Below are 11,972 nucleotides of genomic sequence, written 5' to 3'. Positions count from 1 at the left end.
CAATTGATTTGTTACCTTTGCCAACTTCTGAAAAAGTTAACTTTGATGCTAAGGAACGTGCTGAACTTATAATAAAAATGCATGAGACGACTAAAGAGAACATTGAGCGCATGAATTCTAAGTATAAACTTGCGGGAGATAGGGGCAGAAAACAAATTGTGTTTGAACCTGGAGATCTTGTTTGGTTGCATTTGCACAAAGATCGTTTCCCTGATTTGCTCAAAGATCGTTTCCCTGATTTGCGCAAGTCTAAGTTAATGCCACGAGCTGATGGTCCCTTTAAGGTGTTAGCGAAAATTAATGATAATGCATATAAACTTGAGCTACCTGCAGATTTTGGGGTTAGTCCCACGTTTAATATTGCAGATTTGAAGCCTTATTTGGGAGAAGAAGATGAACTACCGTCGAGGACGACTTCGATTCAAGAAGGGGAGGATGATGAGGACATCCCAATTAATGATACAACCACAGCCCCTACAGCACCTACACCTCAAGTACCGGAGATACATGGACCAATTACTAGAGCTCGTGCACGGCAACTAAATTATCAGGTACTTTCGTTTCTCGATACTTCATTTAATATTAATGAGAATATGCTGCTGCCTAAGATGGGTTCTTTTATGTGTTTTAGGAATGAAGGACCTAACTTGGACCTCAAGGATCAGCGTTGGACAGCAAACCATGGAGGTGGCAGCAAGGTGGCGGGAGTTAGCTCAAGTGTTGATTTCAGAACATTGAAACCGCCATAAAGAGATGAGAAGAAGGCCGCATCCTCTTCATCAATGAGATTTCGGCCAAGTGGAGGATTCCCCCTCCAATGGGTACCTATGGGCCAAAGATGAGGGTTATAACCTTGTTTTATTAGGCCTAAGGCTATGTAATAGGGTCCAGCCGATTGTTAGATGTTTTCGTTGTGTTTTAGGAGGATTCCTAGGCCGTTTCGGAGTCCCACAAGGGCCTGGCCGAAAACCACCTAGTTCCCCTCCTATTTATACCCCATGAGCCCCCCCTATGGAGCCCTGGGTTTTGATTAGATAAAGTTTAGCCTTTGCTACTTTCGTGTAATCGCGTGTGTCGGTTAGACCACCTGTTTTACCGTCATCAAGACTCCAACTATATTGAGTAATTCGTGAACCTTCATATCTCCTATTCGCAATTTCAGATTGCTTTTCATCTTGTTCTTGCTTGTTCTTCGATTGCTTGAAGGAACAAAGACCTTTCGTGGTCAGGTTGATCGTGCCCCCGCGGGATCAATAACCTTCTGGAGTTGGTGTATCGATCGCTAAGGCGCTGCCTCCTAGGTTGTAGTCGGATCGTCAACGTCACCTCCTACCAAATCGATAATTAGGTATCTCATCGAAAGATCGGGACACCCTCGAGGCTATCACGTGGTATCAGAGCTTAAGGTTGCTCGGTGAGATTTTTCCAGTTTATCCGTAGTTTAGATCTGTTTTTACCTATCGTCCAGAAAAAACCAAACAAAAATTAGAATTAGTTACCTTGTCCTAGAACCAATCTGAGCCTTGCAATTTTCACATCAGTATTTGCATTGTTGAATCTTTGTTGCATTAATCGTGTCGAGTTGCTGGATTAGATTGGATCGTTTTTCAGATTTTTTCTACTAGATCGAACTTTCTTTTGGTTTTCTTGTTCTTCGTGTGACGCAGGTTTCCTTCATCAATCTTCCGCCGCCAAACTTCCTGCCACACCACCGCCATAATCTTCCGCCGCCACCATATCTTCCACCAAGTCCCTCTTCGAGTCCTACACCGAGTCCCTCTTCGAGTCCTACACCGAGTCCCTCTTCGAGTCCTACACCGAGTCCTTCTTCCAGTCCTACATCGAGTCCCTCTTCGAGTCCTACACCGAGTCCCTCGTCGAGTCCTACATCGAGTCAGCAAGTTATAGTTTTCAGCCGCGAGTTCGAGTCCGAGTCCAATCAAGAGTGCTTTTGGAAAGTGTTTCATAATAGATCAAATTTTTGTTTAGAGATCAAGGACACGCTGCCGGTGTCCTTCAGGTCCCGGGAAGCGTTCAGGACCGAGCACATAGTGTTCGACGTGGTGCACACCCTGTTGCCCTACAACGGGATCCTTGGTCGGCCGGCGCTAATCAAGTTCATGGCGGCGACCCATTGTGCCTACGGCGTGATGAAGATGCCATCTGTGTACGGTGTACTCTCCATCAGGTGCGATCTCAAGGACGCGGCCTGGTGCGTTGGCGAGGTCGTCAGGGCCGCTGCCGCAGCTGACGCCGGTGACGAAGACATTGCCAGAGACGAAGGCTCGCCGGGCGATAGCCCGGCAATGAAGAAGGCCCGCGCTGCCCCGCAAGAGCTTGCCGGAGGAAGCGCAGGCTCGAGCTCGTGCCCCGGCAAGGGCTGGAAGCTCTAGGAGGAGGCCGCCAAGGTGAAGAAGCTGCCCCTCCAGGCTAGCAACAGGGAACGCACCGTCATCGTCGGTGCGAACCTTACTGCTGAATAGGAAAGCGCCCTCATCACTTTCCTCCGGGAGAACGCCGACGTGTTCGCTTGGGAGCCGTCGGACCTTCCCGTAGTCCCTAGGGAGGTGATTGAGCATCGACTCGCGGTGCGCCCGGACGCCCGCCCCGTCAAGCAGAAGATCCACCGCCAAGCGCACGAGCGAAAGGATTTCATCAAGCGAGAAGTGGACAAGCTCAAGGCTGCCGGGGCTATCAGGGAAGTTCTGTACCCAACTTGGTTAGCTAACCCTGTAGTAGTACCCAAGGCGGGAAATAAGCTTCGCATGTGTGTAGATTTTACTGATCTTAACCATGCATGCCCCAAGGATCCTTTCCCTGTGCCCCGCATCGATCAAATAGTTGACTCCACTGCTGGTTGCGACTTGCTGAGCTTTTTGGATGCCTTTTCCGACTACCATCAAATCAAGATGGCGGTCGAGGACGAGGAGAAAACAACGTTCATCACCCCGGTTGGCTGTTACTGTTACACGTGCATGCTTTCGGGTTGAAGAACGCGGGCTCAACATTCTAACATGCGCTGCGTGAGTGTTTGGGACCCCAGCTAGGCCGGAACGTGGAGGCCTACATGGACAATATCGTCATCAAATCGAAGCGCGGGGACTCGCTGATTGATGACCTGCGGGAAACATTTGATAACCTCCACAGGATCAAACTCAAGTTGAACCTTCAGAAGTGCACCTTCGGTGTAGACTCGGGCTAGCTTCTGGGGTTCTTGGTTTCGCACTGGGGGATACAAGCCAACCCACGCAAGATAGAAGCTATAGAGAAAATGGAGGCTCCCCGAAAGGTGAAGGATGTCCAGCGCCTCAACGGCTGCGTCGCCGCACTGGGCCGCTTCATCTCAAGGTTGGGCGAACGCGCCTTGCCTTTCTTCAAGGTAATGAAGAAGAAGGGTCCGGTTGACGGGACCCCCTAGGCCGAGGCGGCATTCCGGGAACTCAAGCAGTACCTGAAGTCGCCGCCCGTCCTCGTCGCCCTCAAGCCGGGTGAGCCGCTGCTACTATACCTAGCAGCGCCTGACCAGGTGGTCAGCTCGGTGCTGGTTGCCGAAAGGGAGGAAGACGTTCCGGGGACAGGCTGTGAGCCAGGGGGCTGAACGGCCCCCGGCAACCACCGCAGACCTCAGAACCACCCCCGAGCTGGCCGTGTCGGCACCGCGCCGGCGGTTCGTGCACCATCCGATGTACTTCGTTAGCACGGTGCTGCGCGACGCCCGTACGAGGTACCCGCAGGTGTAGAAGCTCCTCCTGGGGATTCTGCTCGCATCCCGCAAGCTGCGCCACTACTTTCATGTAACATCCCAAAAATTTCAAAATTTTACATATGCATTGCATCCATGAGCATCATGCCACAATTGCATGTTTGAATTCAAATTTGAATCTCAAAAGGCTTTAAAAGATTTGGTTTACACCCTTTTGAGCTTTGGATTTTCAAACCAATAGGGCTTATGCATAAAAGGGGTTTAGTGCATATATAAGCTATCCCATAATTTTTGGATAATTATTTGGAGTTGAAAAAGTATTATATTTAAATTGATGTATGGCCCTAAAGGCATTTATAGGGCAAATGTATTTTTATATATTTTATTTTGAGGGGAAACTACTCCCAAAAGTTGTATCATGGTAGAACATGATTTTACAAAAATTTTGGAATTTCTTTGGACCAATTTGGAGTTCAAAATCAAAAGATATCAAAGAAATAAGAAAAACAGAAATGAAAAAAGTTAAAAGAAAAGAAAAGGGGGAAATGGACTGGCCCGGCCGTTTTGGGCCGAACCGGCCCACTCCCGCGCGCGCGCTCGAGCCCGAGCAGGCCGCAGCCCAGCCCAGCGCGCCGCGCGGAGTCACCGACAGGTGGGCCCCACCTTTCAGGTCGTCTCCTACCTTGGGCAAGCGCCCGCGGATCGCGCCGCTCGTCCTGCTCGATTCCGCGATCCCTGCAGCTGCCCGGACACACCCCTATAATGCCTGGCTTTCCCTCTCTCTCTTCCCCCTCTTTCCCCTCTCTATTGGGCCCCAAGGTCGAGAAATCTCTCGCCGGAGAAGCGCCCGGCCGCCGCCATTTTTGCGCCGCCGCCACCGCTTCGGTGAGGCTTACCCGCCGCCGAACCCCGCATCTTCCTCCTCTCCTCCGTGCGCACCTAGTGACGCGACCCATTTTGATTTTGGTCGCCAGAAGCCACCGCGCCGTCGCCTGTGCTCACCGTCGCCGCCGGCCGCCGGTCTCGTCGTCCTTGGCATCGCGTCCGAGCTCCCCGAGCGAAGCCGCCGCCACCGCCGAGGCCGCCTCCCCAAGCCGCACCCTTTCCTCCATTTCCCAAGCCGAGCCGCCTCCAGAAGCCATCGCGCCGTCGCCGCCCGAAGCCGCCGCCGCCGTCTTCCTCGTCCCCGGCAAGCCCTAGCGCCGCCAGGTAAGCCCCATCTCTTCTCAGCCGTCGGATCACTAGTGAACGGCCAGGATTAGATACGGATTAAATCTTTAACCGAACCGGTACCGGCCTATCACATAGCGCCACGTGGCACCTTTTTTTTTATAAAATGAAGATCTAATTTTAATTCCCCGGAATAATTAAATGGCCTTTTGCAGATAGGCCCCTGTAACTTCAAATGATCATAACTTTAAATCCGTTTGACCAAAAAATTTGAACCACACCTTTCTGGAATCCTTACAAAATTTAGAATCTTTTGGCGCTGTCTAATTTCAAATTTGAATATTTGAATCACATTCAAATTGCAGAATAGAGTTCTATGCCATTTAATTCATAACTAATTATCTAGAAGTCCTTTTTGAATGAAACCAGTGCCCAAAATTTTGTTTTATTGTCCTCTGTCCAATGGGACAGAGAAATAAATATTTTGAATTAATCTATTTGGCTGATGCCAATAAAACCTCATTTTAGGGTTTAAATCCTAGCCATTGCAATTTATTTAAAAACCCTAATTGCATGTGCTTAATTATCAACGCCTTGGGTCAGTAGATCACTCAAATAAAATAAACCAAAAGTCATGTCACATGTTTTGCATTGCATCATGACATACATATTCTTTTGCTTGTATGGTGTGTTTATGTATGTGTATTTTGTTGATTGTATAGTATTCTCGGAGAGCGAACGTTGCGATTGTGACGAGTGTTTGAACTCCAACTATTATCAAGGCAAGTTCACTTTGATCATTTATGCTATTATTTTATTATGCACTAGCTTTTATTAGTTGCATTGTTAGGATTATTACTGTATCTATGCTAGCTATGATCTGTTCCTAGTAGTATACGATACCCTTTGCCATGTCCACACCACCAATCGTCATCGTAGTAGTAAAATGCTATGCTATGATAATATACGAGGGTGGTATTATCACAATGTGATAGTATTGAATTACAATATGATTTTCCTAGTGTATGGCAAAACAAGTAATTCAATGAATCGTCCTGGGTGGGCTGCTTTGAGTATTCGGATGTCGTGACGTTAGGTCCATTTCTATGGGGCCCGCTGAGTCGTCTCTCCGTGCGATTCGGGAGCGTCCATGGTCGTCTCCCCATGCGATTCGGGGAGCGCCTGCGTCACAATGTGGGATGCCACCCGGGGTAACCAGATACTGGACTAGTTTCCTGTTTAATAGCTTCCAGTACAACCACATGGTAATATGGGCTCTGCCAGGATGGATGTAAGACATATGATCTTGGATCCGAGGGATTGTGCAGATGTAGCCGTGTAGGTGGGAACGTAGGTCCCTCAGGTGGTCTGGGTGATTATGGTCTGAAAATTCCTGTAATCGATGCCGTTGCTACTCTACCCTGAGGACAGCAAGGGATTAACACGTCGATTTCTGTGGGGAATGTGTACAACCTCTCGAGAGTGTCAAACTAAGTACTTAGCCGTGTCCCCGGTTACGGACAATTATGAGCAACTAGATATTGGAGCTGTAAGGAAGGTCTCACTCATTCTAATTTCCTAATAAAACGAATGGTTTGAACTGGGTAGGAGCATTGATGTTTCTACTCAATGTGCCTAGGTTAATAGGAGCATGGGTGTTTCTACCCCGTGTCCAATAGAATCAAAACTAATTGTTTAAAAATGATAGGATGAAACAATGATGCTTTTATGCAAATAGCCAAACCCTACCTAGCCAAATACTGCATGTAGTTGATAGGATATGTTATAACCCTTTGATGAACTTGCCAATACATTCAATGTATTGACCCCCTAGTGGCTGCAACGTTTAAATGTTGCAGGTGAACCAGGTGAAGAGTGAGGTACGAATTGTTAGGATTGCGAGTTTACATTCCAACATGTTTCGACTGTGGAGTTGTTATGGGTCTCCTGTATGTTCTGCCTTCCGCTGCAATATTTTATTTTCTTTCGAGATAACCCATGAGGTTATGCAATATGTAAGGTACTATTAAATTCTGGATCAATGCGATATAATATACTTTTGACCTTTGTATCTTGATATTACATCTTGAAACTGTGTGTGCTAGCGAGTCGATCCAGGGACTAGCACGGTAAGCACAGAGATCAAACCCTTTGTAAGGGGGAGGATCGCTTCATTTCAGGCTCACCGCGTCACGGTGGTGTCAGGGTTCTGCCTTGAGCGAGCCCTCACCAACCGTGAAGCCACCGGAAGGGTGGCCGAATATAGGATGGAGCTGTCGGAGTTCGATCAGCACTTCACCAACTCCAAGAGCATCAAGAGTGCGGTCTTGGCGGACTTTGTCGCCGAGTGGACGTCGACGAGCGTAGAAGAGGAGGCGCCGGAGACCAGCATGCCAGGCAAGCTAGACGAAGGCCACTGGGTCCTCTACTTCGACGACGCGTTCAGTCTCTAGGGAGCCGCTGCCGAGGTTGTCATCGAGTCACCGACGGGGGATCAGTTGAGGTTCGCTGTCCAACTCGATTTCCCAAACTCCACCAACAAAACGGCAGAGTACGAGTGTTTGCTCGCCGGGTTGCGGGCGGCAATCGCCCTAGACATCAAGTGCCTGCTCGTTCGCGGGGACTCCCAGCTCGTGATCAACCAGGTTAACAAAGATTACGACTGCCCGCAGATGGCACCGTATGTGGAGGAAGTCCGCAAGCTAGAACGCAAGTTCAACGGTTTGCGATTCGAGCACGTCAAGTGGAAGGACAACTTCGTGGCTGACAAGCTGTCCAAGATGGCAGCAGAGCGACGGAAGCCCCCGGCCGAGGTGTTCTGCCACAAGCAGGCGTCTCCCTCAGTCGCCCACAAGCCGGTTGCCGGGGAAGTCCCTCCGGCAACTGAAGGAACCCCCATAACAGCAGGGGTCCATGCCGCTGACGTAGCGGCATGCGTTGGCAGGGAGACCCCTCCCTGGGCGGTGGAAATCGCCCGCTATCTGAAGGGAGAGGTCCTCCCGGAAGACAACGTCGCCGCGGAGCGAGTGGCCCGGCAAGCCAAAATGTACGTCGTGGTGGACGGGAAGCTCTACCGCAGGCGTGCAAATGGAGTCAAGGTCATCTGCGTGCCACAAGATGAAGGGCACGCACTGTTGGAAGAGATACATCGAGGCACATGCTCCCACCATGTGGCCTCCCGGGCGCTGGCCGGCAAGGCGTTTCGGCACGGTTTTTACTGGCAAAGCGAACGCGCCCTGCCTTTCTTCAAGGTAATTCTCATCTTTCTTTTGGGCTTCCCTAATTTTGTCCAAAAGAGTAGGCTTTACTTCCAAAGTGGCTAGGAATCCTTTTGGCACAACCTCCAAACTTAGGTTCCTAAACTGCTCGCATAACTCTGTAGGCATCATTGTTGCCGTTATGAAATTGCAGTGGCTCTTACGACTAAGGGCATCGGCTACTATGTTAGCTTTGCCTGGGTGATACTGAATGAGCAAGTCATAATCCTTGATAAGTTCCAACCATCTTCTTTGTCTAAGATTCAACTCATTCTACGTGAATATATACTTCAAACTCTTATGGTCCGTGTAAATATCACAGTGGTTACCCATAAGGTAATGTCTCCATATCTTAAGTGAGTGAACTACGGCTGCTAGCTCCAAATCATGAGTGGGGTAATTCATCTCATGTGGCCGAAGTTGACACAACGCATATGCAACTACCTTTCCTTCCTGCATCAAAACACATCCTAAACCTTGGCGTGACTCATCACAATAGACTTGGAAGTCTTTGTGTATGTCTGGTAGGATCAAAACTGGTGCTGAAACTAGCTTCTTCTTCAATTCCTAAAATGCTGCTTCACACTCAGGTGTCCAATCATACCTCTTTTCTTTCTTCAATAACTGGGTCAACGGTCTGGCTATTTTCGAGAAATTCTCAATGAACCTACGGTAATATCCCACAAGTCCTAAGAAACTTTTAACTTCCGGAACTGACTTTGGTGACTTCCATTCAGTGTCAGCTTCTACCTTTGAGGGATCTACGGCCACTCCTTTTCCTGACACAATGTGTCCAAGGAAAGCAACTTCACTAAGCCAAAACTCACACTTACTAAACTTGGCATAAAGCTGGTGCTCTCTAAGCTTATCCAATACCTTCCGAAGGTGTACTTCGTGCTCACTAGCGGACTTGGAATAAATAAGAATGTCATCAATGAAGACTACGGCAAACTTATCTAAGAACTCCATGAACACCTTGTTCATCATGTTCATTAAATAGGTTGGGGCATTGGTTAAACCAAATGACATAACTGTGTACTCATATAGTCCATATCTTGTAGAGAATGCCGTTTTGGGTATGTCTTGGGTTCGAATCTTCAGCTGATGATAGCCCCCATCGCAGATCTATCTTGGAAAACACACTAGCTCCTTCCAACTGATCAAACAAGTCATTGATCATGGGTAAAGGGTATTTGTTTTTGATGGTGACCTCGTTAAGAGAATGATAGTCAACACACATCCTCATACTCTTGTCCTTCTTCTGTACAAACAGTACCGGTGCTCCCCAAGGTGATGAGCTCGGTCTGATGTACCCCTTTGCTTGCAATTCTTGCAACTGTTTCTTAAGTTCTGCTAATTCATTTGCGGGCATCCTATAGGGTCTTTTGGATATTGGGGAAGTTCCTGGAACTAGATCAATTAAAAACTCAATATCCCTATCAGGTGGCATTCCTGGTAAATCCTCTGGAAACACATCCATGTATTCATTAACGATGGGAACTTCCTCGAGACTACTTCCCTTAAGTGCATTAACCATGGCTCTTCTTCGCTTGATTTTGGATGTAAATCTGATTCTCTTTCCTTCCGGGCTGGTCACAGTAGCTGCTAGGTTAGCACAATCTATGTGTCCTTTGTGTCCAGATAGCCAGTCCATCCCTAGGATTACATCTAAACCTTGGGACTCTAGTACGATAAGGTCTGAGGGAAAAGTCTCGCTGCCAAGCCTTATCAACACTCCATGACAAAAATGGTCTGCTCGGAATTCTTTCCCAGGGGATGTCACTAACAACGGTGTTCTAAGTGCTTTAGTGGCTACCCCATGCTTTTGCACCCATGCTTTTGAAATGAAAGAATGCAATGCTCTAGTATCAAATAATATAACTTCTGGGTTGAAGTTGATAAGGAACGTACCAACTACGACGTCCCGTGCTTCATAAGCCTCTTCTGCAGAAACATGGTTTAGCTTGGCCTTCACAAAGGGGTTAGGCCTCTTGTCTCCTTGGTTCTTGTTGCCTTGCTGCTTCTCCGGACACTGTGTTGAGTAGTGTCCCAATTTGTGGCAATGATAGCATTCCACTTGACTCAAGTCCTTCTTCTCTGAGGCTGATCCACTGCCGTGCTGACGGTGTCCACTGTTGTTGCTGCTGCCATTACCTCCATGGTTGCTTCCACGATGCTGACTCCCATGATGGTGGAGCTGGCGCTGATCCTTGTGCTGGTGGTGGCGTTTCTCCTCATGGGATCGTCCTGATGAAGAACCAAAGTGACGGTGCCTTGGAGGTGAATGGGTACGGTGCTTGCTGTGAAATCCCATACCAAACTTGTTACTTGCCTTCCTCTTGCGGTTCTCTACTTGCTTCTGCTTGCCTTCTAAGCGGATTGCCTTGTCAACCAAATTCTGAAAACTGTGAAAATCAGATGAAACTAATTGCACACTGAGCTCATCATTCAGACCATCCAAGAAGAGCTCCTGTTTATCCTCATCATCGGCTACATCGTCAGGGGCATAGCGAGCTAACTGAGTTAACCTCTCTAAGTACTCCTGCACAGTCTTGGATCCTTTACGCAATGCACGGAACTCCTTCCTCATCAATCCCATACTCCCTACTGGAACGTGAGCTTTGCGGAAACCTTCAACAAAATCATCCCATGTGATCTCATCCCCTCCAAATCTGAACTTGAATGTATCCCACCAAGCTGCTGCGGCTCCTTCAAGCTGATGGCTTGCATATAGCACTCTCTCCTGATCAGTGCACTGGATGGTGAGTAGCTTCTTTTGGATGGTGCGAAGCCAATCATCTGCTTCAATGGGTTCAGCTGAGCTAGAGAAAGTAGGTGGGTGCAGCCTCAAAAACCTAGTCAAATGGTCGGAGGGTGGTGGTGGAGGTGGCGGGTTGTTGCAGTTGTTCAGGTTCAGGTTCTGAGTGAGCAGGTTCACTAGCTGAGTCTGAGCTTGCAAAAATTCAGCAAGTCCGGGTACTCCATTGTTGTTGTTGCCAGCGTTGGTGTTGGGGTTGGGGTTGGTGTTGCCGGTGTTGTTGTTGCCGGTGTTGCTCCTAGTGTTGCGGGTTGACATCTTACTGGAAAAGATAAGAGTCGAGAAAGAAGGGTCTATAAGAACATAACTACCCATAGATGCTTGCAGCATGAAGAAGTCAAATAAATTGACTTAAATAAATTCGACGTTATTAAACTCAATCAAACTCGAATGAATAGTTTCACGAAAAATCCTAAGTCTGCCAACCACAAAGTTTGATTGGTCAGTATTGTTTAAACCAAGAACTAAGGAAAAACTAAGCGAAAAGGGTTCTAATAAGGTAGCGTCTACTCGTCACGGTCGGTCTCAACGTCGAACTCGAAGATAACCTCCTCGGGGTCCTCCTCCTCCTCGGTCGGCTCGTCCTCGTTTCCGGAGTCGGCCATCTCGTAGTCGAACTCCTCAACCCTGATCTGCATCTCCTCCTCGTAGTCCTCGTCATTACCGAGGAATGCCTCATCCTCAGCCTGAACGTCCTCCCCATCGTCACGGGCCTCCTCAAGTGCATCCTCCAGCTCGACAACTGTGGTCTGAAGTAGGTCCACACGGTTCTTCAGTTCCTGTATCTTCGTCTTCTTGCGCTGAGCCTTCTACACCACCTCATCTAACTCCTCCTGCAGGGTGTAGGCTGTCTCCTGCAACTGTCCCAGCTTGTCCTTCGCGTCGTTGTTCAGGGCCTCCAGTGCCTGCACCTTTTGCTGCGACTCCACGTCCTTGGCCTTTAGCAGATCGTTCTCCCGCTTGAGAGCGGTGATCTGAACATTAGCCAGGGCTAACTCCTGGTTCAGCTCATCCCGGGCGTGAA

General features: G+C 48.6%; 1 protein-coding gene across 1 annotated transcript; it reads right to left on the bottom strand.

The window, feature by feature from the left end:
• Positions 1-9,169: 9,169 nt before the first annotated feature.
• Positions 9,170-11,206, bottom strand: LOC100830759. Its single transcript, XM_010240856.1, has one exon. The coding sequence runs from the start codon at positions 11,204-11,206 to the stop codon at positions 9,170-9,172; it is 2,037 nt and encodes a 678-aa protein (XP_010239158.1).
• Positions 11,207-11,972: the final 766 nt, after the last annotated feature.

The sequence above is a fragment of the Brachypodium distachyon genome, chromosome 4 (genome assembly GCF_000005505.3).
Source record: "Brachypodium distachyon strain Bd21 chromosome 4, Brachypodium_distachyon_v3.0, whole genome shotgun sequence".
In the NCBI taxonomy this organism is placed as follows: domain Eukaryota; kingdom Viridiplantae; phylum Streptophyta; class Magnoliopsida; order Poales; family Poaceae; genus Brachypodium; species Brachypodium distachyon.
Note: the sequence above shows the minus strand (reverse complement) of the source record. Positions and strands in the feature narration are given on the sequence as shown.